Raw genomic sequence first — 25,145 nt, forward strand, 5'->3', positions numbered from 1 at the left:
AAAATCATGAAACTGGATGTTCTTTTTGCTTGACATGTTAAATTTCTGTGAGAATAAAAGAGGGATGCGCTTTTCCAGAAACGTGGTCACTCCCTGTGAATGACTTTGCCACAGAAGTAGTATGTTCACCTTTATTGTTTGCCTTTGAATTTGGCTTCCAGCTTGATTTCTTACTCCTTTTTTTGTGCCTGAATGTAATGTGTACCAGGGAGAGAGAAACACTTAAGTATGACTTCTTAATTTTATTGTATGGCAAAACAGATATTTGCAGGCGATGTTTTTCACAGTAGGCAAAGATTAGTGTCGCTTTCCTGCTCAAAATTAACAGTATAAAATTGCTATCGTAGCTCTGTATCACTTCCTTATTTTAAAATGGATTTTTTTAAGTATGTCTAGTATTAAATTTTGTAATCAAGTAAATGGTTTATTTTAAAAAGTAGATTATATTATAACTCACTTCAGAACGAGACGTGTGCTCTTTACAGGTGCTTTTAATACTAGGTGCCAGGTTGCGTGCCTCCTTTTACAGAGGCCTGGAGTTGTTTTTCCCAAGTTGAAAAAGAATGGGTTTTTTTTAAAAAAAAAAAAGGGGGGGGGGGGGGGGGGGGCAGGCAGCGGGAGAGGTGTGCCTCCGAGAAAAGCAAAAACTGAACTATGAGCTGCTGTGAGTTGTTCAAACTGTCAGCTCCCGAGCAGGTATTGACAGGTAGTCCTGTGAAGACACTGGCTGCTGTTCTGCTCCTGGGTGCCTGCAGCAAGCATCACGTGTGATGCTGCCATAGAAGAAGCGAAACATTTGAGCATCCTATGAGCAGTGTAACAGTCAGTATTACTGCCTTTTGTAAAAGTACCTAACTTCCTAAAATGCTGAATGAAAGTCTCAGTTGGGATGGTGCCTAAGTAGGCAAAATTCCAGCGTTGGATTTATATTGTTGCATGTTAAATACCTGTGAACTATTTCTCTGAAGACCTTTGTACAAGTATATTTTACAAGGCAGTGAAGCCCTCCCTACCGTCCTGCTCATAACCCAGCAGCAGTTTGTCCTCCCATTGTTTTGGGCTCATCTGGGGCCTGATTCCTTCCCTGAGCTGTCACCGCTTCCCTAGTTCCTGCGGAAACTCAGTCCTGGGATCAAAATTCCTCTTCTGTCACGTGAGATCATGTCAGCTCCACCTACCTCTGTTTCTAAAATTTCTGTTAAAAATTATGTTGCCCAATGTTTTGATGTTTTTCAGATAGCAGTTGGGGAAGTGCCTGGTTCTCTCTTCTCAGTGTTTGAGGTTTAGGTTATACAAGCCACACACAAGCTGAAAAATGTGGGAACTGTCTGAACCTTTGATTTGTCTGTTTTTGCAGGCAACTCTGTTCTTCAAATTATGGAAACTAGTATGAAGTATTAGTTTATTAATTCTTTTATCATCTGAGAGGCATGGTGCAAATACCAATAAATAATGCTTGTAAAGCATTTTGTGCCTATCAGTAGTTTTATTTCTACTTCAGATCTAGCTCTGTGGTTGTGTCTTGTTTTGTTTTGTTTTTACTTTCTGGCTGTGTTTTTTGGTCTCAGGTATTGAGGGAATACACTTTTATTAACGTTTTAAATTATTAACAAAATTTTTATTTTATTTATTAGTGATGCCACTATTTTTGCCAAATAACACCATTTTAAAATTATATGTACGTGATGGTGTTTTTGAACTGAAAGCAATTCTACTGATTTGATGGCACTGGAGGGAGCTAAAGATCATGAGGACAAGGTTCATATAAATACTTTATTGAAACACAATGAAAGGGTATCCCATTAGGTTCACCTGTTTTAATTGCCCAGAGCAGCCTATGGTAGGGGACATATATTTATAAAATGCATAGGTTATTGCCAAATTAAAAATGACATCTGAAATTGAAGGAAGCATTCATTTGCTGATTTGAACTCAAAGATGTCAGGGTTTTTCAAACAAATTTGTATTCTGTAGAGGCCCATTTTAATTCCATTTGAAATTGTTCATATTGATTTTTGCCTAAATGGCTTTGCTCAAACAGTCTTCATCTAAGTTAGCAGCAAATATTCTTAAACCTGTCTAAGATGATCCCTGTTGCACCTGATTGATTTAAATATATTTTGAAAAATTATTAAATTTTAAGTTTCCCTCCAAGTTAAGCACCCGCAGAGCACAGGAGTGCTGCAGTCAGTGATGCAGTTAGTTGTGTTGGTTTTTTCTGCTGTATATAAGGTCTGTGGCTTTAGCTTACAATTAAAACCAGCTTACGACAGAAAAATCTCTGACCTTGTTCATAGACATAGACCTTTTTCTACCTCCCAGAAAACAGAGACAACAAAAAATTTACTAAGAATATGTATATTTAAGGGAGGGGAGGGGCGGGGCAGGGTGGGAGAGATGTTCACAGTCAGCCGAATTTGAGTTCTCACTAGTCCAGCTTGATGGCTTCGTAGACAATAAAGACCGTGGAAACAATTTGTTGTTTTCTTACAATTACATATTAGACTTCAGCTTTTCATTCCTTGTGCAAAATTAAAAGTTGTAGTCTTTAGCGTGCAGAGCTCTTGCTGAAATAACTGAAAAAATACCAAACTTGGAGTACCTAGTGGTCCGTTTCTTCAAGGTGACAGTCTTTGAGAGTCACAGGAGGTTGAAACCATTGTAAGCATCAGGAAAGACAGAAATTGCAGTAGTAAGTCACAGCCCAGGAGTCCAAGCTGCTGCATCAACTCTCCCATTCACCATGGCTGATTCCCACCCTCCCGGGTGGGGTTTGATTTCCCTGGGACCTGTCCAGGCCCAATATACCACTTGTCTTTCATTCAGCTTCCAGTAACACGTGAATTGTGTAGAGGTGGCTGGTGTTTTGATTTCTGATTAATTCACTTCTTGTTTTATTTTAAACACTGATTCGTTAATAGGGATAAGTAAAAATGAAGACAAGTAAACAAAACTGTTTTATAGTTTAGAGAAAAGGTAACACCCCATATTTAAAGCAATTGTTTTGATGGTGTTTTGCAAGAGACAGGATCATTGGTTAGATCAGAGTCTGTGGTGTGTTTGGCCCACCCAAGTTCAGGAAGAAAAGTTGGAGAACAGGAGCAGAAAGCAAAGTGAAGTGAGAAATTTTGTTACATGAACGTTTAATTGCTTCACCTTTTCCCATGGTCTTTTGCAGCCTACTTAAAAGAAAAAGAAAAAAAAAAAAAAAAGAAAGAAAGAAAGGAAAAGTTAATAGGGATTGCGCCATGTTCCTCCGCGCTCACTCACACCGTGTTCCCGCCCTGGGCTTGCCCTGGAATCAGATCACGACGTAGTGATCTCATCCATACCGTTACCTTTCCTTTCTGTACCCAGCCTTGGCCTTGGATCGCTTATGTTTCTTCCTGGCATGGCAAAGTAATTTTCTGGGGCGGGGTGAGGGGCTGTTCTGAAGTTATTTGACATATACAGGCTTGTATTGTTGAGTGAGCCTTGGAGGCACGGAGTAGTGAGTTGGTTTTAATCAGTCTGTTTTGGTAGTCGTGAAAATACCTCTGTACAAGTTCGCAAAGTTGGAGTGAAGGCAGCTGGAGCAGCCCCACGTGTTTGGGGTTTGTGTCAGTTATCGGTGGGGGGAAGCTGTGCGGGACGGGCTTCAGTTGAAAATCGGTAACTGAGTACGGTCCCAGGCAGATGGCTGTAACGTTCGGGATAAAACGTGCCCCGAGTCGGTGGGAAGGGTAAGGGAGCACAAACAGTCTGCTTGGGGGAGGCATCCCCTCAAAGCCATCGTTGGAGGAGGGGGGATCCGTAAGCAGCATCAAGTCAAGGTGAAGTTAATGGCAGAGGGGTTTTGGGAGGGGCCCTGGGGGTGCTGTGGAGGCCCTTCCAGTGAAGGACCTGGAGTATTGGCCAGGTTTGGGTTACCTTGTGGTGTTTTCTGCTCTACAGCCCTCTCCCTCTCTTCTTTCTCCCAGCCATAAACCAGAAAGTTTGTTCATGTGAGTCAGAAAGGGCGCTCTCATAATTTATGAATTGCTTTCTTAAGGAAGAAAAAAAAAATATATATATATAGTTCTTCTTTATGTAATGTAAATCAAAACTTGCAGTTGATTATAGGCTCTTTAACTTCCAGTATCTTTATAAAAACCAGTAAATCCTGAATTGCACTGCATTGGATGTTACAAAGTACATTTTCCAAAATACTGTGAAAACTGCTGCTTTCTGAAACATACATTGTTCAGATGGCAGACGAGCAAACTGGATGTGGTAAAAGGAAGGGGGAAGGGGAGGGAAGTTTACATACAGCTTTAAGCCTGGGTGGAAGTTACTTTACAATTTTTAGAAATTAAAATATCCATGTGGGGACCTAAAGGAATCCTGTGGGCTGATGGTGCAGTTTGTGTGGAGTGCATGCACGGTGCCTTTATGGCATACGGAAGATATTTTACTGTGGCTTAATGCTTATTATAGTTGCAGTTTTTTGATTACCATCTGTAGTCTCTATTGGTTTTTGATAGAGCAACTAAAATACTATATTTTGGGAGTGGTGTTCAGTGCGTTGTATCACGCTGACTACTATTTCCAGTGTCTGTGAAATAGCAAAGTCTTACAACTTCAGTCTGATTCCTGAACTGTTGCTTTCATATGCTGTAGAAAATATTGAATCTCCTGATTATACAAATGTCTTCTGTTGGGTAATATTGACAAATATACTGAATAACATTTTTGACATAACATTCTGTTCCCACACAGATAATTTGGATGTAATTGAATGGGTTGATCAAGAGTCTGTGCTAAAAATACGACATTTTCTCACCCACTAAGTGAAAGAAAATGCTTGCTCAAAAGGCACTTTTGTCGAGCAGAGCCGTTGGAAAGTGGGCTGGGTTACGCCACGACTACTGATTCTGCCTTCCACCTCTGAAAGCACGGCTCAGGTCTGGCCTGAGTTGCAGACATAGCTGGTTTGTAACCTCGGCAGTAGTTTTGTCCCTCATGAGGGCCTGTGGGGCGGGATGCAGAAGTGATGAAGGTGATGATGAGGGTGAGGAGGAGAGCAGCCATCACTGCAGCCTGGCAGGGGGTTGGGGAACCACGTCTCGTACCAGGCTCATGGAGGCGCTGAGCAGCCTGTGAATGATTTTACCTGGAGCAAAGCACTCCATCCCGTGCAGGATCCCGTCAGGATGCCTGTCAGACTTGCAGGAGCGCTTAAATACACTTGAGCCAAAAATCTACAGAAATAGAGGGGGCAGTTTTGAAGATTTCTTTTCTTCTGTTTTTCCTTATTTTACTGGTCTCCTGGGCAAAAGACTGCATTGTTAGTTTCAAAAGCGGTATGGTTTTGCTGCAGACTAGGGGAAAAGAAAGAAAAATAGACCTTGGAAAAAGACTAACTGTTTAGTATGCAATAAAGTAACTTTTATACTTCTCTCAATCTCCTATCAAATAAATCTCGCGCTACAAACAATCAAAACCATTTCTCTGCCCGCTGCTCCACACAAGCCGAGCCGCATTGTACCTTTCCAGCCTTTGAAACTGCCTGTGCCTATTTTTATTTGTCAGGCCGGGGCTGGGCTGGCCCCATTCCAGATGTGTCTCACAAGATTTGGTGCTGATGAGCTATTTATAGCACTGTGGTTCCATTGTCATGGCAACCGTGCTAGAGGCCAAGGCGGCTGGGAGCTATTTCTGGACTTGTGCTGTAATGTAAAACTGATTGGGAAAGTTAGTGCATCCTCTAAGCCAGACTAACTTTAGACAGGCAGAGAGGGCGGGGGGGGAAGACACAACTACAACCTCTTTAAATAGATTTTTCTTTTTCTCCTACCTTTTCCCCATTTCTCTTTTCAAGCGCTAGCAGCTTCTGAAGGGACGCTTTGTCTTCTGCTGGATATGTCTAAAATTCATTCATGCCTCCCGGCAAATTACACTTTTTTAATTATGCAGTTTAGGAAGCTGGGTGCGTAACCAAGCCCTGGTTTTAAGGCAAAGTTTGTATTTCACAGCAACACAAAAGTAAGGGGGCTTTGCTGCCTGGTCAGTGGGGTATGTTTATGGGGTTTTGCAATAGTTGTAGTTCTTTATCCCCCGTACTTTTAATATTCTATTTTTTGTGGGTGCTTCATGTTCTCCACACCATATAAGGAACTGTAACCTTGATTACCACAAGATGATTCCAAATATATGGAGTCATACTTTTCAGCTTTCTCATTATTTGCTTCAAAATTAGACCCATGGTGCCCCTCCGCCTCCAAGTGGCTGGAATGCTGCAAGGTTCTTCTGTAATTACAGCTGGGGCCACTCTCAAAATCACTCTTTTGGGATACGTGCGCATTAATACTATTTATAATTAAATTCTGAGCTTTAGACTGTTTTTTAAATCTTTTTGTGTGACTTGCTACTTCGATAAGGGAATCATCATAACCATTTGACTGGAAATTGGAAATTAAAAAGATATGTGCAGCTTCTTGGGAAAGTTTTCTAAACAGTTGTCTTTTGGTTTACTTCTGTTCAGATTTTATACTACATTTTGAAGTTCATTTCCAATATAAATCTGGTTTTGAATGGAGTCCTTATGTCTGAGAACTGATAGGCAGAATTTTGTTACAGGAACATCGTACGTGAGGTGTTTTTACATGCAATATAGTGCTCTCATAATTATACCAACAATATTTGTTATGGTACTGTCCCTATGTGCCTGTCTCTAAGGGCTTTTCTTTTTTTCTTAATTTTCTTTGTGAAGTAGTTAAAGTAATTGTAAAGGTTTTGATGGATATTTTTTTTTTCTCTCTCTCTCTCTTTATCTAGTTTTGTTTAGGGGCAAAAAAGATCTGTGCCTTTCTGGATATTTTTAATCATCCAGTAACGTGTCTTCCGTGGTCGCCTTGACAGTAAAAACTCGCCTTTGCGAATCATAGAAAATATCAGTGTATCTTTAAAAACAAACAAAAGTCTACTAATGTCCCAATTTTAATTTTTAACTTCGAGGAAATACCTGACAAGTTCAGTTTCATATACTGTCCATGTTTGCAGGATACCATAAATACTAGCAGATTGACTGTTGGCTTATTTTATTTGCATCATTCCTGTAACTTCGCCTGCTTTTCTGCTTCTCTTGCAAAATAAACTAGCTGAAATGTAAAAGAAATCTTTATCGCCTCTTTAAGGAATAGGATTCCCCCCTCCCCAATGTCCTGCTTGCTCCCAAGAACGGCAGAAGCGGAGAGACTTGAGGGGCAGTCGATATGCACATGCATGCTTGGAACTGAAAATAACCCCTCTGCCCTGGAGTTACTCTCATGTATTGGCCTGCATGGGAAGCCATGGGTTTGACACTGTAACAGACCTGGCTTTTCAGGGTTTGGAGAACTCTTCTGTATTAACGTGGTTTTAAGCTGTGTTAAAATTACAGTGCATACATCATACATTTCTCAGCTCAAATACCCTTCTAAATAGAGTATTTTATGTCTTTCTACTAATTCTGACTCTGGCTTCAGTGTAGACAAAATAGCCAAAGAAATAATTTATCAAACAGTTAACTGTTTAGCTTTTAGAAAGCTGTTGCTGAATAACATAAAAGATTATGGCAAGGACTTCAAAGGGAGTAAAGTAGAAGTAAAGCATGATCTGTTCGAAGAAATAAGAAATATACTCTTGTCTATAAACACTATTAATGTTGAGTTAAATTGCAGCTTAAAACTACTTTAGGGAGCTTTGAGTTAGTTTTGTAGTCCTGATGCGGTGTAGATAAATAAAAATCTGCTGGGCATTTGCACAGTTTGGTCTTCAGGAAAATCAGTAAACAAATATTAATTTCTTTTCAGACATAGAAACCTGAATTGTAAAGACTGGTTTAGAGGTGATCAGGGTAAATATAACTTTAATTCTTAGTAAAATCTTTGTAAGTCTGAGTAATGTTCTTGTTAATTCTTAGTAATATCTTGATAAAAACACATGACTTGGAGGAAATGAAAATTCCATTTCCGCTGACTCAAGGGACTCTGGGCAATTAAGTTACTCCCTGTGTGCCTACCTTTAAAACAGGGTTAATGTAAGGTGTGCAGGATGCGATGGTAGAGGCAGGAAATGCAGCATGAATGAAGGCAGGCAGGAGTTGAGTATGATCTGTCTTCTGTGAAATACCTTGAGACTTTCAGAGACAAGGAACTTCACAAATACGGAATTCCAGTACTACTGTTGAGGGTTGTAAGTTAGAAACAAATGTTGTATTTAGTTGGGATTGAAATGTTGAATTCCTGATTTGCAGTGTATTACTGACACTAAAGACGCGATCTTGTATGTCTTTTAAGAGAGACATTTTGTATTCAAATCCAGGTTATGACTTGACAAAATCTGATGGAAATAAAGCCCTTCAAATATAGATGTGTTGTCAGTTTGAAGAGACCTTTCCAATATTGTTCTAGACTGAAAACAAAAGCTCTTCTTCACAAAGCAAAAAAAAAAAAAAAAAAATTGTCTGCCAACCATTTCGTCAGATCACAAAGAGTAAAATTTCAAGTTACTGTTTATTGTAAAGTCTGTCAGGAAATGCTCAAGGAAAGGCAGTCTGATTTCCCCCTCCCTGTTCTTCCCAAAATGGTGAAGTTGTGTTGTTTCTTGAGGTGGAAGATTTAATGTGTTATATACCTTTTCAGTGGGGAAAAATGAGTGCAGGCTGCAGTTCTTAGTCTGGCAGCAGCATTGTTCATTCAGGAAATTCCCCCCACATACGGATAAAACAACTCTCTCTGTACGAAAGAACTCCCGAACACATCAGTTGTATGGCATACATCTTGATCTGAAAACTGGAACGTGGTTTCGACATAATAGGCTTATTAAAAACTTGGTAAGAATTGGGGATGCATATGTGACGTAATGACTTGGACCTGCAGTAGCGGAGGCAAGCTTCTGCGTATCTCTGTGTATCAAGTCTGCCTCCTAAGTGCACCCCTTAAAATTAAAGACTTAAATTCGATTCTTCACAAAGACTTGTTTAAAACATTTCACGTGTGTTTTTTCCTTCCCCAAGCTGAAGAAAGGGACCCAAAAGTAAAGCACATTTTTTATTTCAGATTGTTTTAAATTTGTATTAATACCTTTCATTTTAATATCTCAGGGACACATCTGCTGCTGTCCTAAAGATGATTCTTCAGTGTTGCTGACTACAAATGACCTGAAGTATTTTTATTTTTTTTAACATGTGTCATAGTGGTATCGGTGTTTTATAACAGAAGCAGAAGTGCCTTATACTAAGTGACAGTATTTTGCAGAGCAATAACTGATCCTGTTATTTAGTCATGTCCAGAATCTGGCCCTAAGTGAGAACTGGCAGCAATGCTGAATGAATTATTTGCTTTCTGGAAAATAGTTTTCCCATATAATCTCTGGGAAAATTTTACAGAAGAAAAAAATTTACTTAGTAACTTGGTGCAAGTCTTACTTGCAGTATAAAATTTGGTTTTGTGGTTTGACAGTTTTATTTGAATTATTTCACCAAGGTCACTTTTCTTTCTCCCTGTGAAATTCATTGCTGACATAGTAAATGGGCATATCTCCAGTAGGCTTAGAACAATCTATAACAGCAGTGAATTCAGGACACAGAGTAGTACAGAAGTGGACTTACTTGTGTTTTGGGTAGAACATAACAGGAATTAAAAATAGAAATTAATGATGGTGAATTTACTTTTTTTTTTTTAATTAGGCTTTGTTCTCATCTGCCTTGATTATTAGTTTAATTTACTGGATAAATTATTTGGTCTTGACTAGCATTGACTTGGAAGTCTCTGAACATAGTGTATTGATCTTTTCTGAACTCTCATGCTCCCACTGTTGCTCCTTATTTTCAGTGTATCAGACTAGATTGAATTTCTGCTACTCTTTTCTCCTTACAGACACATTTTATTTTTCAGTTGACCAACTGAAAGAATAATCCCCTTTCTTTATGTTTGAGCAGAAAAACAAAATGGTTTTCAATGTCTTTAGCCCTTGCTAAAGTCGCTAGAGCAGACTTTTATGAAAAGGCACATGCACAGGAGGAAATCTTCATTTAACTTTGCTTTGCCCCATTTTCCCTAAAATGCCACTGGAAGCAGGGCAGGTTTTCTGGTAACTATCACACAGTGAAAGACTTCCTTCTTGAACAAGTATTGTTACAAGTATCAGATGTTACTGAATGTTGGAACTTGTTTTGGGGGGAAAGAAGAAATGTTTATTCCATTCGAACTTGTTTTACCTGGCATGAACGTTGCTGTTGGAATTCATCTCAAGTACAGTACTGCTGCTCCTATGTGGCTGGTGTTTTTCAAGGAAATCGTAGGCCTAAAAATAGTCTGCATAAACAACAGTAAGAGGTTTGTACTTTCAGTTCCAGGTTTTAGCAATATCTTGTTGTTATTTTCTAATTGTCAGTTTCCAAAATCCATTAAGCTGATTAGCAGAGTGTTTAAAAACAAAACAAAAACTCCAAACCCAAAAATCCACCTCTTGTGGAACCTTGCATAAAATGTTATGCTTGGATAAATTCAGTACAGAAAGACTGGGTTATTGTAGTAATCACCTTTAAATCTTGATGAACGGGTTACATTCTGAGCTTTTTTCAGGCATCTTCCAACTTGTGGAATTGCCACATGATTCTGAAACGGTGGTCTTAGGAGAGAATATAATGTGGCAGCTCCTACTTGTTGGAATTCATGGTTGTTGTACATATTTAACATCCTGTGTGTACTGAAGAAAGAGCTTTACTTCTTTTCCTTTGGATTAAAAGAAAAATAAATTAACAGCCTGAAGAAATCAGGAAAAAATCCAGCTTGCAAATTGCAGTACGCATTTTGTCATCAATTTTATCCTTGTATATCTGTCTCCACATCACCTTTCATGATGGAAATTGATCTTTACACTTTGTCTGGTGTTTTTAGTAGCATGTTTACTAAGACACATTTTAAAATTCTGTAATTCGGACTAGATAAAAAATTTCATTTGTCTCTGGAACAAGATGGTCATCTAGTTCCTGGTGAAAAGGGCTTTACACTGAAGCTGCTGTTAAAACATAAAATTATTTTTCCTCCTTGCCCTGTTCTTCATGAGGTGTTCTAGAAAGTCAGTTGGGAAGCAGGAGCTGAAACTGAGGGCTAAGAACCCTTGCTGATTTTAATGGGGGTTTAGTTTCTGATTTGTGCATCTGGGACAAGGCTACCCTTTGCCCCGCTTTAAGTTGTTGCCTGCAACTGTAGTGAATGCACTTTCAGCGTACCTGCACGTGTGTAGGGAGAAGGGAAAGCTCACCTTTTCTTTGTGATTTCTGCTTCATAAAGAATTCATATGAAGGAATTTAAAAGGAAACTTAAGAGTATATTGGTTTTAAGACTGTGATTAATCATTGATGTTGTGGTTAAAGTTAACTGTAGAAGCATTGCTAGATCTCCTCATAATACTGAAACGGGAGGTGTCTGAGCAGCGTGGTCTGCTGCATACTCGGTGTTGGACAGTGCGACTGGGGGTGCAAACAGCATAAAAATCTGCATCCTGAAGCTGCTGGTGTGCTACGGCTTCGGGTCCCGTAGTGACACCACAATAAAACAGAGTTAACACATTGGTTCCTTGAGATTTTTGCTCTTTGACTTGAGGTGAAAGATAATTAGAAGGTTACAGTTAGTTGTTAAAAACATTTTAAAGGCCCCAGGATATCTTCTTTAGGTAATGCCTAATGAGTTTTAATTAAATGCATCTTTTTATACCCATTTGGCCTATTACTGCTACTTCTTCAGAAAGTAAACTGAAAAACTGATAAAAAAGCTATGTTCCATCTCACTTAACTGAACTTGTAATGAAATTGGTTTAGGGATTTCATTTATTAAAACAATTATAGTGATGATAAATTTTAAAAAAATTCATCCTACTTTCAGGAAGATTACATGTAGGCAGTTTATTTGAGTCATTGCTTTACTTTTAGCAGTAGCACATTATATTGTACAATTTATGTGAATAAATTACCTAAATTAAACTACTGGTATGTTTGTTAGCAGAAGGAGCAGAGTGGGAGGGGGTTGGAATGAGTTTACCAGACCTGATTAATAAAACTGTGGATCTGGCCCTCTGCTGGGTGGTGCTAGGAAATGCATGTTTTAAATACTGGTGTACGTATGTTGAGCAATTTCAGTGTGTTCAGCATTTTGTGAATCTTGAGTGCATTAAAATATAACAAATCTCATCTGGGAACCTGTCAGTTACTAAAGCATTAGATAGTTTGTCTAATTTGAGAACGAAAAGTTACTCTCTTTCTTTCCTATCCCCAGTTTTCTAGACAAGATTGACATAGTCAAACAAAATGAGTATACACCGTCTGACCAGGTAAGGAAAGTTTCATTAAGAAATTACACAATTTATCTGCCCCCTCCATCTTTGAGGATAACTATCTCGTTAATTTTGGAGTTGCCATTTATGGCACTAATACAGCTATTACCACGTACTGAACATATTTATTATTCCAGTAAAAATTACTTTGACATTTGGATCAAGATTATGTTTATACATCTAAACGTGCTGTGAAATGAAAATCTGCCTAGCTTGAAGACTTAGATCATGCTTCTGTGACACTAAAACTCAAATAGCTATTTGAATGAGTAATTTATGTTTTGCCCTCCTTGCTGAAAATAACCGTCATCCGCTTTCTTCAATGCAAAGTTAGTTGGTATCGTCTCAGCCCCACTGGCTCCAACTATAAACCAGATTTTCTAGAAATAACCTTAAATCAAAACCTTAAATGTAGCTTCGTAATGTTCTGTTCCCTGTTTTTGCAGTATAGCACACACTGTCAGCACTGGGTGAAAGGTTGTTATTTCTGTTGCTGGATATATGAAGAATTATGAAGTATCTGTATTGTGTCAATGACTTTTCCTTTATGCTCTAGGATCTTCTCAGATGCAGAGTTTTGACATCAGGAATTTTTGAAACCAAGTTTCAGGTGGATAAAGTAAATTTTCAGTAAGTATCCTTATTTTTTCCATCTTTTCTTTTTTTTCCTTTTTTTAATACAATGCAGACAAATACCAGGGTAAATTGGAGGACAGTCTACCATACAGTCATTGAGACTACTGTATTTCTCAAGTATTTTATGATTTTTTTAATTTAGTAGTCTGGCTTTAAAAAGAAATGCAAATTGGTGTGCAATTTTCTGCTTTTATTTTAAAACGCAAAGAACAAAACATTTTAAATCTATTTTTACTAGTGCCTTTTCTGAGTATTTGGTTCATTGCTAGTTTATAGTGAAATATTTGACCAAAAATGTTGTGGATATCTAAGTAACACAAAATGCATGCTCTCTTTACTGTCCCAGGTTAGAAAGGTTGCTTGAGCCGAACAATAACCACCGAGTTTTAGTCTGACTTTGGATCTGTGATACTTGTTTCAGCAAATGCCTTGTTGTAGGACCTTTCTTAATGTCCCAGCTTGTAAGGATGAAAAGGAATCTGCAATGTATAGATGCCAGAATTTCTTACCTTCAAGAGTAGATGTCAGTGGAAGTAAACTAAGTATATTTAGTGATGAAAGCTCTCTGTCCGTCTGTTGGTGAACTGTTACCTGTTCAGGTTCTCATAATCCTCGATTCTCTTTTAGCTTCTATGACATGGAAGTCCTAAAATTTCTTACATTTTTTCTTTGCATTTGGGGGAAAAAAACCAAACAAACACAAAATGTATTCTGACTCAATTTATGGTTTTTTTTTCTTAGTATGTTTGATGTTGGAGGGCAACGAGATGAACGCCGAAAATGGATCCAGTGTTTTAACGGTATGATTAGAATTTACGTTTGTTTTATAAAATAGTTCCCGGCAAAATTTGAAGGTCCAGTCTTACTCTTCTCACTGTAAAAGCCATTGTCTTTTCCATGTAGCTTGATAAGGAATTATCTGAACAGTCGTACAGGATGGAATTTTTCTTGACATGTAAACGTCTGTAACTGCATAGAATGTCTTTTGGGAGAATGTAGGTGGAGAGGAATTCAAGTTTGATAACATGACATAGCTTACCCGTTTTCTTTGGCTTCCCTCTCTTCATTTAATTAAGGTTTTTTTGGTGGTGGGTTTGTACATTATTTGCCAACGATGTGAGCGTTAAATTCCAAGCTATATTCTGCCTTCCAAGTGAAGGTTTACATATGTTCGTGCCTGTACAAAATATGCAATTACGGGATATTTAATATATACATAAAATCAGAATATCATATTTTTCTCATAATTCAGCCACATTGCTATGTCATGGGTGCCTCTTTCCAAATCAGCACCGAGTTGTTAATGCAGTATGAGATTGTAGGGAACATTGGGCACGTTAGACACGGTGTCACATACGGTATGTAGCGTAGTAGCCCCAAAACGCCCTTGGCAAAAAAGTTTGTGATGGAGTTTATAAATCTGCACTTTTCTAGAGAGCCGTGCGTATTAATACAATTTCTTGAAAACAGCCCTAAGGGGAAGGCCCTGATTTCATACCCTCATTGCAGTAACCTGCGTGTAAGCTGTGTTCCTTGGAAGGCCAACGTAGCACCAGCCTAGGTATGGGTGAGCCCTGACACGTCTGCTGGCGTTTTGTGAGCTCTGCAGCCTTAGCGCTGGCGTCCCCGTCAGTTTAGTTCAGGTGGTTGTCACAGAATTGTGGAAAGGTTTGGGTTGGAAGGGACCTTAAAGATCACCTCCTTCCAACCCCTCTGCCATGGGTAGGGACACCTCCCATAGACCGGGGTGTCCCATTCAGCCTGGACTCGAACACTTCCATTTGGGGACAGCCACAACATTATATTCTTAACTCCCGTGCAATTTAAATCGCGTAGTTTTGTGTGTATCCTGAAGTGTTGCATGTACCTTCACTACAGCTGTTATTTTACTCTTTATCTCTGTTTAGATGTGAAGCTTTTCTCCACACATGTTTTCTTAAAGCTAGAGTTGCTGAAAATATTTTTGTCTTTCTCTTTGTTGTTTGGACAAAATATTTATGAAGCTATGCAAGACTCTATCTTTTTGTAGAAAAACTATAATGAGATCCTACAGAATAGCTGAAGTGGAGTGCAACTTAGAATTCATCGTATTTTGCTACCGCTACTGTCATACAGTATCACCTAAACACTTTAGATATGTGTGGAACTACGGTGCAGTATTTTCTTCTGTGCTACTAATGACAGATTTGTTTGAGTTTTACCTCTGCTCCTTCCTCTTCCTGTTACTTCATGATCTGACTTATTTCTTCTGCTGTTGATGTCTGAGGTAGATGAGCCTGGAAGTCAGTGTAAGGGATCTGGAGCAGCACAGAAACACAAAGATCTGGATCCTGGGAGTATGTCCCAGGAAAGAGACAGGGGGCTCTAAGCAGTATATAGTACACTACAGGAGGACTGGAGGAATTAACCATGAATTCACAGCAATCTACTATTTTTATTATTACTATTCACGCTGGTCAAAAGTGCCATTTGTCCTGAGTTTTCGCCCAAGGGCCTCCTTGTCCTTTCTCGGTATCCGAGTTGCTTTCTAAATTTCTTTACATCTTTTAAATTTTCTTTACATCTTTTAGATTTTCTTTACATTCTCTTAGCTTTCTACAGTTTCTCTCTCTTGCTTCTGTTCCTTTCTTTTCTGCATTTTCTGTTATTCTGTCAGCTTCTGTCATTCTGTCAGCCTGCCTTTCCTATCTTTAATGGTTTCTTCATTTTCTTTTTTTTTATTTCTGGTACCTGGCAAGCTGTCAGTAATAGCATTCTAGCCTGTTCTCTTCATGAATCTGAAAGTCTGGCAGCTTTTTAATGAACTTTAGGATTTCTGGATATTTATTCTGAAGTTTGGTGTTAACTAATGGGTATTTCTTGATTTAGATGTGACTGCTATCATATTTGTGGTGGCGAGCAGTAGCTACAACATGGTTATACGAGAGGACAATCAGACCAATCGGCTTCAAGAAGCACTAAACCTCTTCAAGAGTATCTGGAACAACAGGTCTGTGAATTGTAGTTTCGTTGTTCATATCACATCAACTAGTAATCCTGTCTTATACTATAGTCAAGACTTGTGTACTGGGCCTGGCTAGGATAGAGTTCATTTTCTTCACAGCAGCTCATATGGTGCCGGGTTTCAGCTTTTGGCCAAAGTAGTACTGATAACACAGTGATGGTGTAGCTGTGCTGAGCCGTGTTTGCAGAACAGCGAGCCCTTCTCTGTTTCTCATTCTGCCCCCCCCCAGGGAATAGACTGGGGGTGCACCGTAGGTTGGGAGGGGACACCAGCAGGCAGATGACCCAGACTAACCAAAGGGGTATTCCATAGCACATAACATCGTGCTCGGCCATCAAAGGGAAAAGAGGGGCGTTTGGGAGGGTTAGCCAGCTTGCTGGGTTTAGGTTTACCCACAGGAGGGGCTGAATGATTGCCTTTGCATCACTTGTTTTGTTTTGTTTGCTTCTCTCTTCCACTTATCCTTCACTTATTAAACAACTATTATTTATATTTTTTATCTTGACCCCCAAATTTTCTTGCTTTTATTCTGCCTTTCCTCTCTCTCTGTCCCACTGAGGGGGAAAGTGAGCGAGCAGCTGTGTGGTGCGTTGCTGCCCACCGGGGTTAACCCACAACAGCAGCGTTCCTTGATTCTCACGGCGAGTCCAAGCTAGTCTTTGATCGTAACTGCCTCCCTGTTCCATTAGTGTCTAACGCACTCACCCGATTGAAGAAAACTCGGGAGAGTTACGGATTGGTCGTTGCCGTGTTGAGGATGAAGTAATTAAAGCAGTGGTAGAGCAGCACAGTGAAAAGTGGATCTGCTCACCTATTCAGTGTGTTTGGATTAGCAGCAGAAAGTGGGCAGCTTTCATTGCCAGTGTTAGAAGCACACAAACCGCAGTCAGGGTGTGTGCACCAGGAATTACACCATTGGCTTCAGGTGTAAAAGGAACCTTTCAAAATTATTGTAGTGTGACATATGACTGTTGTCTCCAGAGCTGGATTAAGTTTATGATCCTAGCTGTGCCTTCTCAGAGTGTTTGGTTTCAATTTTCTACAGGTGGCTACGGACCATTTCAGTAATTCTTTTCCTGAATAAACAAGACTTGCTAGCAGAGAAGGTTTTGGCAGGGAAATCTAAAATTGAGGACTACTTCCCAGAATTTGCTCGCTACACTACTCCAGATGATGGTAAATTTTTTTTAATTTTTATTAGCAATCTATCATTTCCTTGTTAATCGCATTTGTAATGTTTTTGGTAATTTCAGCTAAGACTTGAACTCGTAAGTAGATGTAATCTTTGTTGTCTTGCAGCCAAACTGTAATGTTAAATTTTAGGTATTAACAGTGAGAGACTCCTGTCTTTTATACATTTAATACATTAATAATTTTATCATGCCAAAATCCTGTTACTTTACTGGTGTAGACCACAGTACAGCTTGTCACAAATATGTCCTCTGGCTTCCCCCTAGTCATATCTGTGGTCATTTCTCTAACCTGCCAAGTGCCTGGTGCTATGGCCACTGTAACGTTCCTTTGTTGTCCTGCAGTCTTGCTGGTTTAAATAATAATGTTATGGTTCGTCTTAGCTCGTAGTCAGTTTTGCAAAGTGTGTTTCTGTCATACATGAGCAGAATACAGAACAAGTTATGATTTTTAGGTGCTATCACCAAAAAACATCTGTTTTAATGAGGTACTTATTTTATTATTAATCAGCAACACCAGAGCCTGGTGAGGATCCCCGAGTTACAAGGGCCAAGTATTTTATTAGAGACGAGTTTCTTGTAAGTATTTCCTTTCTTTCAGTATTTCTTATGTGATTCTGCTCAAATATAAGCTCTTGCACACCACTGTTGCGAGATGCTGTCACTTTTTGTGTTGTTCATATTTAACATACTCACTGCATAAAACACTGTTACATTTAAGAGCTTTACTGCTGTTTCTTAGCTGCTCTTCAGATATTTGTTTGTTGACACAGTAAGTAATTAAATAGGAAAAGAATTGGTGAGAATTACGAAACCTCAAATAGAATGGTGAGTGAAGTCCTGCTGTAATTAATGGGGCCAGATTTTTATTCCATGCATTATTTCTAAAGATAAAGACTAATCAAAAGTTGCATCATCTGTAAAATATTAATGTTCTTTTCATACTATCTTTCCTGTTAGTGGTCAGCTGAAGCTCTAATAGACATAGATTTTTTTTTTAAATATTATTACAGTTACTTACAAGGATGAGCCTGGCATTCAAATTGTGGACTCATTTTAAAATGGAGCAAAACAAAATTTTGAGGGAGGCCATCTGTGAGTGTAAAGCAGGGGTAAAAGCCTTGTTCAAGGAGGCAAAATCCCGTTTTATTCAGGGACAAATGGACTAGGAGTTGTGTGGCTAAATTCACCGAAGCTGCATATAAATAATAGCACTTTCTTGAGTTCTCGTTCAACTCTGAAATTCCACATTATGCAGTGACCTCACCGTGTAATTCTGATCATTTTAAATTTCGTGTTTGAGGTGAGAGTGACAAATCACGTGCGTTTTGCCACTGAGTTACACCCCTTGAAAACACAACTCACCCATACGTAGCGTAGCCTTCGTTCATCTGAGTGTTGAGAACATGGAGTTTTTCCCCAGTCAGTTTTATTTTAACCCAGTATCTCTCTCTTCCTTTTAACAGAGAATCAGCACAGCGAGTGGAGATGGAAGGCATTATTGCTATCCTCACTTCACATGTGCAGTGGATACAGAGAACATCCGGAGGGTTTTCAATGACTGTCGGGACATTATTCAGCGCATGCACCTTCGCCAGTACGAGTTGTTGTGATGGAGAGCACTTTTTTCTGTGTTTTGGACTCCTTATTCCTTATTAAAAAAAAAAAAGAAAAAAAAAAATCACACCCTTGCCCACATAGGGTGGAAGAGAACTGTTTGAATCTCCCATTGATTTGCACCCCTCAACTTTTTCTCCTTGCTGGACAATAGCAGCACTTCTAAGCTTGCTTCTGTACCCCTCGGACGGTTTGAGATGGCCCCTAACACTTAAAAGGCCATTTCCATGAGGATTCCCTAACGCTGTTATTAACAAAAAAGAGAGAAAAAAACCAAATAAAAACTAATTAATTAAAAGCCCTGAATGTGGAGCACCTGAAAGAATTGGGGTTGAAAAATTAAAACAAAAACAAACAAACAAACAAAACAAGCAAAAATTGGGGAGAGAGAAACCTTTAGGTAATTTAGCACTGTTGTGGGCATAATCATATAACCCGTGATCTCCACTTTGTATCATTCACTGCATCAGACTAAAGAAGGTGCCAAGTCACAGACCAAGTTTGAAGACAGACACTTGAGTTTGGTTCTCTGACTGTAATGTGGCTTTGAACGGAAATACTGACAATTCTACAACAGACCTAGACAGTGCAAAAACCAACTGCTACCTTTCAGAAGGGTATTTTTAAAACCAGTCTTGGTGGTCTAAAGACAACCATGGACACTTACGAATTGAACTGCGTATGGCCTGTGATTGCAGAAAGAGTTAACCACACACTGTTTTCAGTTTGTCCACTGATGATCCCGTCTGCTATAAGAATCATTATCTGGACTGTAGTCCTCACAGTCTTTCCCTTCTTTTCCTTCTTCCCTCCCCTCATTTTTTATTTTACTGCTGGATTATTATTCTTGTACAGACTGTAAAATGTATTATTTTGTACAACTTTATTGAAAAAAAATAACTTGTAGAAGATCTTTGTGCCTTGATTATGGCTGTACCTGTACAATGAGCTAAGATGTAAGTATGTTTGATTGCGCTGTACAGCTTTGTCAACCCTATCTGCAGCATTAGCTCAAGGTAGGGAAAATTTATCTGTAGTTTAGTTTTTCTGGTTTATAAAAGAAGGAAAAATACTGTTTAGTAAAAAAAAAAAAAAGAAAAAAAAGAAAAAAAAAAAGAAAAAAGTACAAATTGTGCAAACTTAACCACTTTAAAAGTGAGGTCTTCAACAAGTGACCAGATGTTGCAGCATCATGCTTTTTAATTTTTAGCTTTAATTCATTTAAATCTCTATCCAAATGCAAAACATGGCTTGTTTCTACATAAACCAAATTTTGCTACAAATTATAAATGTTAGTCTTTGGTCATTCATAGTCCTTTTTGCTAAAGACAACACCAGAACAATAACAGACACATAGGGCATCATGCAGGTCTGGTGACCATCTCTGGACTGGGCCAAATACCCCACCAACCTCCGCTCGCGCTGCGTGGGCATACTACTACCAGAATGACAAGGTGTGCACTGCCCTTGGATTTGGCCACTGAATTCCAGTTTCAAATGACATTTTTATTTCTCTTTTAATAAAGAGATACTTTAGAACCTTTTTGTTTTATATTAACTATATAAGTAGCTTAAAGTGAAGATGTGTGGATTTTTCTTAAACTTGAATAATTTATGCAAATTATATGCTTAGAACAACATGTGGTACAGTAAAAAGAAAAAGAGCAAAAATCACTGTAGCAATAAGAGAGCATGTAATTTTAGTAACTACTACACTGCTTTATATTTTATACCTAGGTGTTTTATGTCTCTGTGAGTGTGTTACTTTTTCATGTGTCTAAACCTACGTGTACAATTTGTACAGAGTCAGAAATTACAGCTGTAATAACACATCTAGAACAGTGTTAGCCTATATTACTCAAACACCCCTGTTCACCCTTCATTTACACCCCTGAACTGATCTGGATCCTACTGCAGTGACTTCACAAGGAAAACGAAAGAAACAAAACAAAAAACAAACACCAAAATACTCGCCTCTTTGCCTTTCACACTAGCTTCCCTCCACCCAAGAGACTGTGTTAACTTTCTTTTTTGGGAAGAGGTCCCGTTTCAACTAACAGTAGGGTGTGGTCAGTAATGTCTGTGCAGCTAGATTTGCTTCAGGTGTCAGATGCCTTTTTAATACTAAGAACTGCAGCTGTTCAGAATTGTGAGTTTTCGTTGCTTTTGTGGCTAAACTTTTAAATGAAAATTAATCACCTAGTCCATTTTCACATAAAGAGGAGGGACTTGATGGAGTTACTGTCCCATCTCTCTTAATTCCAAATTACTAGTGATCTTCCAGAAGACACAAAATCATCTAAAAATTTTAGCTGCGGTTTCTATTCTTAAAAATTACCTTTCCTGTTCACAGGTTTAGAAAGTTGCCGCCTGAACTTTGTAGAACTGTAGGAGAACATGACTGAAAAGAGCCCCCTACAATTTAAGAATGTATCCAGTGCCTGTAGGTTAAGGGCTGGTGTTTCCACTAGGTAAAAATGGGCCACATAGTGGAAAGGAAATTCATTGTGAGCCTTAATTTTAGTTACAGGAGCCAAAATCTTTAATTTAGTGCCAACCCTGATCTTTTTAAGCCTCGGAGGAGTTGGTGTAAACACCAAATTTATAAATGGGGAAAACCTGTAGCGGTGTGAGGAATGTAATCTCTCATCTGAGAGAAACAAAGCACCTCCATTAAAAAAAAGTAACAAAAAATAAGCTCCTTACTCTCATGATGAGAAGGATACATAACGAGCTATATAAGACAGCAGCAGTTTAAGAAACCTAAAGCTTTATACGAACAGAAATGTTTAGGGGATGCTTTTTTTTTTTCCTTAACTGAGGAGAAAGGCAGTTGTGTTGAATATGGTTGAGTTGCACAAGTACGGAGTGTGTGTGTGTCTTAATGTCTCAGTATTGCCTTTGTTAGTCTCTTTATTAGTCCATGCAGTTTGGTGGCCTGGTAAATGCAAGTCTTATTTTTAACAGCTTTCTTTTTTTTTTAAAATACAAAACCATAAAGCTTTAATGCTTGCTATTTAATAAGTAACTGTGTTTTCTTCTGTCTCTAATTTAGTGGCCATAATTTGCAGTTAATTGAACCATTCCGACCTAATGCTTACCCATATTTCCTAGTTTCGTTTTATTTATTTATTTGAACTTCTTGTTTTCATGATTGAGGACTTTCACTTCTGTCTCATTCATCTGTTTGGAAACTTCTGACCTTACAGCCAAAACTTAACTCATTCTACTCAGTATTCATCGTGATGCTGAAGTGTAAGATACCTGCAAATGTAAACACTACCACTTTTATTAATAAAAGCAAATACAGTGTTTTAGGGCACATTTGCATCACTATAGTTGAGGTTGTGTCAGTATTTCCATTATAAACCCATAGAGGGTCTATATCTTGGCACTAAATTGCCCTAAGCTAAATCTTCGCCATACAAGGCTTCTGCTCAAGCATGATTTGGTGGGTTGGTTTTTAAACAGTTTCCAACACAAACTCTTGTTTCTGTTTTAAGTTATAGAACTGTTTCTTTGGATGGGGGTTGGTTTAAAAAAAAAACAACAACAAAACAAACAAACCTGGTTCAAGATTGTTTTTGGCACTTCTGTAACTCAGAAATGGTTTTGATTTTAAAACATAACCTTTGGCAAGCCAGTAACCTACAATATGGTCTGATCACTTTGGGTATTTTGTAAAAATAATAATAAATTGTAGAGATGTTGTGATTTCAAAATCAGCTACTGTGCATTTGCAGTAACTTCTTTCAACCCAAGAACTTTTAGTAATTTGTACATCAGTACGCATACTCAGCAGCCAGTGTGATGCAGCAGAATAGTGATAACTCCTGAAGGGATTTGTTGGGTTTTTTTTTTAATAACGTAAAGAGATAAATCCACTACAGACTAAAAAAAAGATTCAGCTGCTTCTGAAAGCATCAAAAACTGCTCTCTTAGAGGCTGAAACTGGAGCTCTGTAAGTCGTTAGGAGCAGACTTTGATGCAAAAGCATGTGAAGGCATGCTGGATCAGTTGTCGTAGACAGGAGCCCTGAGGGCTTATCTTCGTTTATCAAAAAACTATTTTGAATCGTGGCATCGAGGATAGGATTTAACTTGGAGCATGTCATTAACTCCAGAGGAACTGAAGCTCATTCTGTTCCAGTCTGTTGCACATAATTGATACCTGCAGGATAATTTTCTTTCAGCAGTAAATCTATGCACAGAAATATTAATGCTCATCACTTTAGAATCTGAGCACCTTGTAATTAGTCGTGGCGCAATATTCCTGTAAATGATGTAGGATGTGTTGTATTACATCCCGTTTTCCAATGCTGAGAATTATGTACCAGGAAGACGAAAAAGATAGAAACATGATTACGCAGGAAATTGCCCACAGATACGGAGATAGCCCCCACGGCCGCTGAGTACCAGCCCAGTGCCTTAGTGATAGTCCTGTTGGTGAGTGGTGCTATGCAAACATCTAGGACTGATGAAGTTGTTACAAGGTAAAAGATTATGTGACTTACTCTGGAAGAGAGTAAATTCTTTCCCCAGCTGTATGTAAGACGCTCTCTGTATTTCTAACAATGCTGGCACTCGTAAGACCTCTTCCATGGAAGTAGATGATAAAATTCCTAGTAACTGGAAGAAGCAGGATCAGGGCCATAGATTACTGTCAGTGGAAATCTCAGACAGGAGCAGGTCCTCATCCCTAAAAATCTATGTTGAGTTTGTGTAACAGTAAAAATACTGACAAGCAAACATCTGTTTGCAGTCCAAAACCAAAGCTGTACCTTATTTCCTCAGCTTGATATTCCTGAACATTCATCCACTGGGAAAAAGTTTTTCTGTCCCATGACAAACTTTGAAGTGTCTTTTTAAATAAAATCAGCGACAAAGGGGATTTCTGAACCTCTGCTGATGAAAGCTGTTACACTGAAAAAAAACCCTCTGGTGACTGACAAGACAGAAATTCCAGGAGTGAACCTGTTGTAATCCTGGTCGTAACCAGTTAGCTTAAATACTGCCAGCGGATGTGTTTCGGTTCTAGGCAGGTAAACTGCTTTCTTTAGAGTGTTCTCCTGTATTGCAGAGATTGCTAAAATTTCAGCCGTGAGTACTGGCTTCGTAATTAATTGTTTTCAACCCTGATTCTCATCTTACTAAAAGTTAAAACAGCCTTTTACCCTGGCTGCTTTTAATGTACGGAGCTGAGCAAAACGGGTGCAGTTTAAAGCACAAGTCTACTTGGAAAAGCAACTTGGGAGGAGGTGGGGAGGCAGGCTAATCTCTCACTGCATTAAATGTAGAAAGGCGGGGTTTTTTCCTAACTTCTGGGTCCCATAAACTTAGCTTGGTTCTGTGGAAAAAATTAGGGAGTTCTCTTAACCTGTTGTTAACCTACAATAGCAAGTGCTCACTGATAGCGCTGCAACAAGGGGTAACTGACCAAATACGTAATAGATACATTTTCTTTTTAAGAAAAACAAAAAACCCCACCCACCCAGAATTTACAGGTTTTCCTAATTTTTTTCACTTAGGAAGTATGCCTCAAAGATCTTTATTTTGATCACAGGACAAAATTAAGCCTTTAAACACTCCCAAATACAGACAGAATGATACGCTTTTGAGGGAGAAGATGCTGACTTTAGTGGGTTTTATGTAACATAACAAGCTTTCTAAGGCTGGAGTACCAGTAGGCAAATGTAAGCAAATTCAAAATTAAAATGTGAATGTATCTCTTCACTTTAATTTACCCAGTTGTTTTATTTAATGAGTTGGCTAATACTTTTTTTTTTTTTTTTAAATATACTACTACTGAAGTTTAGAAAAAGAAGAGTAGTAATGATGGGAATTCTCTCAGTGCTGTTGTTTTGTTACACTAACTGATGTTTTTAGGCTGTGAATGTTATGTGCATTATTAATAGTGAAGTATAGTGTTTCCATCTGTAGTTTTCCGCTATTTGATATGACTTTGGAATTGTATCATTCTTGCAACTAAAATGGTAGAGTGCCGACAGAGATCAGGCGGAGAAAGGAGCCGCTCTGTGAGGGTTACAAATGACTACATCAGGCTTGTGACTGTAAGGTTGCTTGGAAAGGGGGGCCATTCTAGTGCTTTCTCACTAATCAGTTTTCTGTTGGCAGGATCGGAAGAGCTTCCATAAACAGACAAATGATAGAACCAAATACGTGTCTGTGTAAGGCCTCAAAGTATTCCTGAAAGGTATTTCAAACTTGCGTTAAGCCACAGCCATAGGAGACAGCGTGTCTTTCCTGAAGTGGTGTGTGATGGTTCATATGTATCTCAGTGTTTTTAATCTCCATTCTCTTTTTGCTTGAAGGCACAACATCAAAAATTAAGTAAAAGATTTC

The 25,145-nt window shown here is 38.7% G+C and overlaps 1 protein-coding gene across 4 annotated transcripts in view; it reads left to right on the forward strand.

The window, feature by feature from the left end:
- The window catches only part of GNAS (GNAS complex locus), a 157,780-nt gene extending 138,940 nt beyond the window's left edge, over nucleotides 1–18,840 (forward strand). For all 4 annotated transcript variants that reach the window (XM_086474948.1, XM_086474950.1, XM_086474949.1 and 1 more), the window contains 7 exons: nucleotides 12,279–12,333; nucleotides 12,893–12,966; nucleotides 13,714–13,772; nucleotides 15,841–15,961; nucleotides 17,022–17,152; nucleotides 17,678–17,745; nucleotides 18,633–18,840. In XM_086474948.1, the coding sequence (XP_086331074.1) occupies nucleotides 12,279–12,333; nucleotides 12,893–12,966; nucleotides 13,714–13,772; nucleotides 15,841–15,961; nucleotides 17,022–17,152; nucleotides 17,678–17,745; nucleotides 18,633–18,779 (655 nt within the window). In that variant the 3' untranslated portion in view covers nucleotides 18,780–18,840. The remainder of the gene's footprint in view (nucleotides 1–12,278; nucleotides 12,334–12,892; nucleotides 12,967–13,713; nucleotides 13,773–15,840; nucleotides 15,962–17,021; nucleotides 17,153–17,677; nucleotides 17,746–18,632) is intronic.
- Nucleotides 18,841–25,145: the final 6,305 nt, after the last annotated feature.

This window comes from Leptosomus discolor, chromosome 17, assembly GCF_034619465.1.
Source record: "Leptosomus discolor isolate bLepDis1 chromosome 17, bLepDis1.hap2, whole genome shotgun sequence".
Lineage (NCBI taxonomy): Eukaryota > Metazoa > Chordata > Aves > Leptosomiformes > Leptosomidae > Leptosomus > Leptosomus discolor.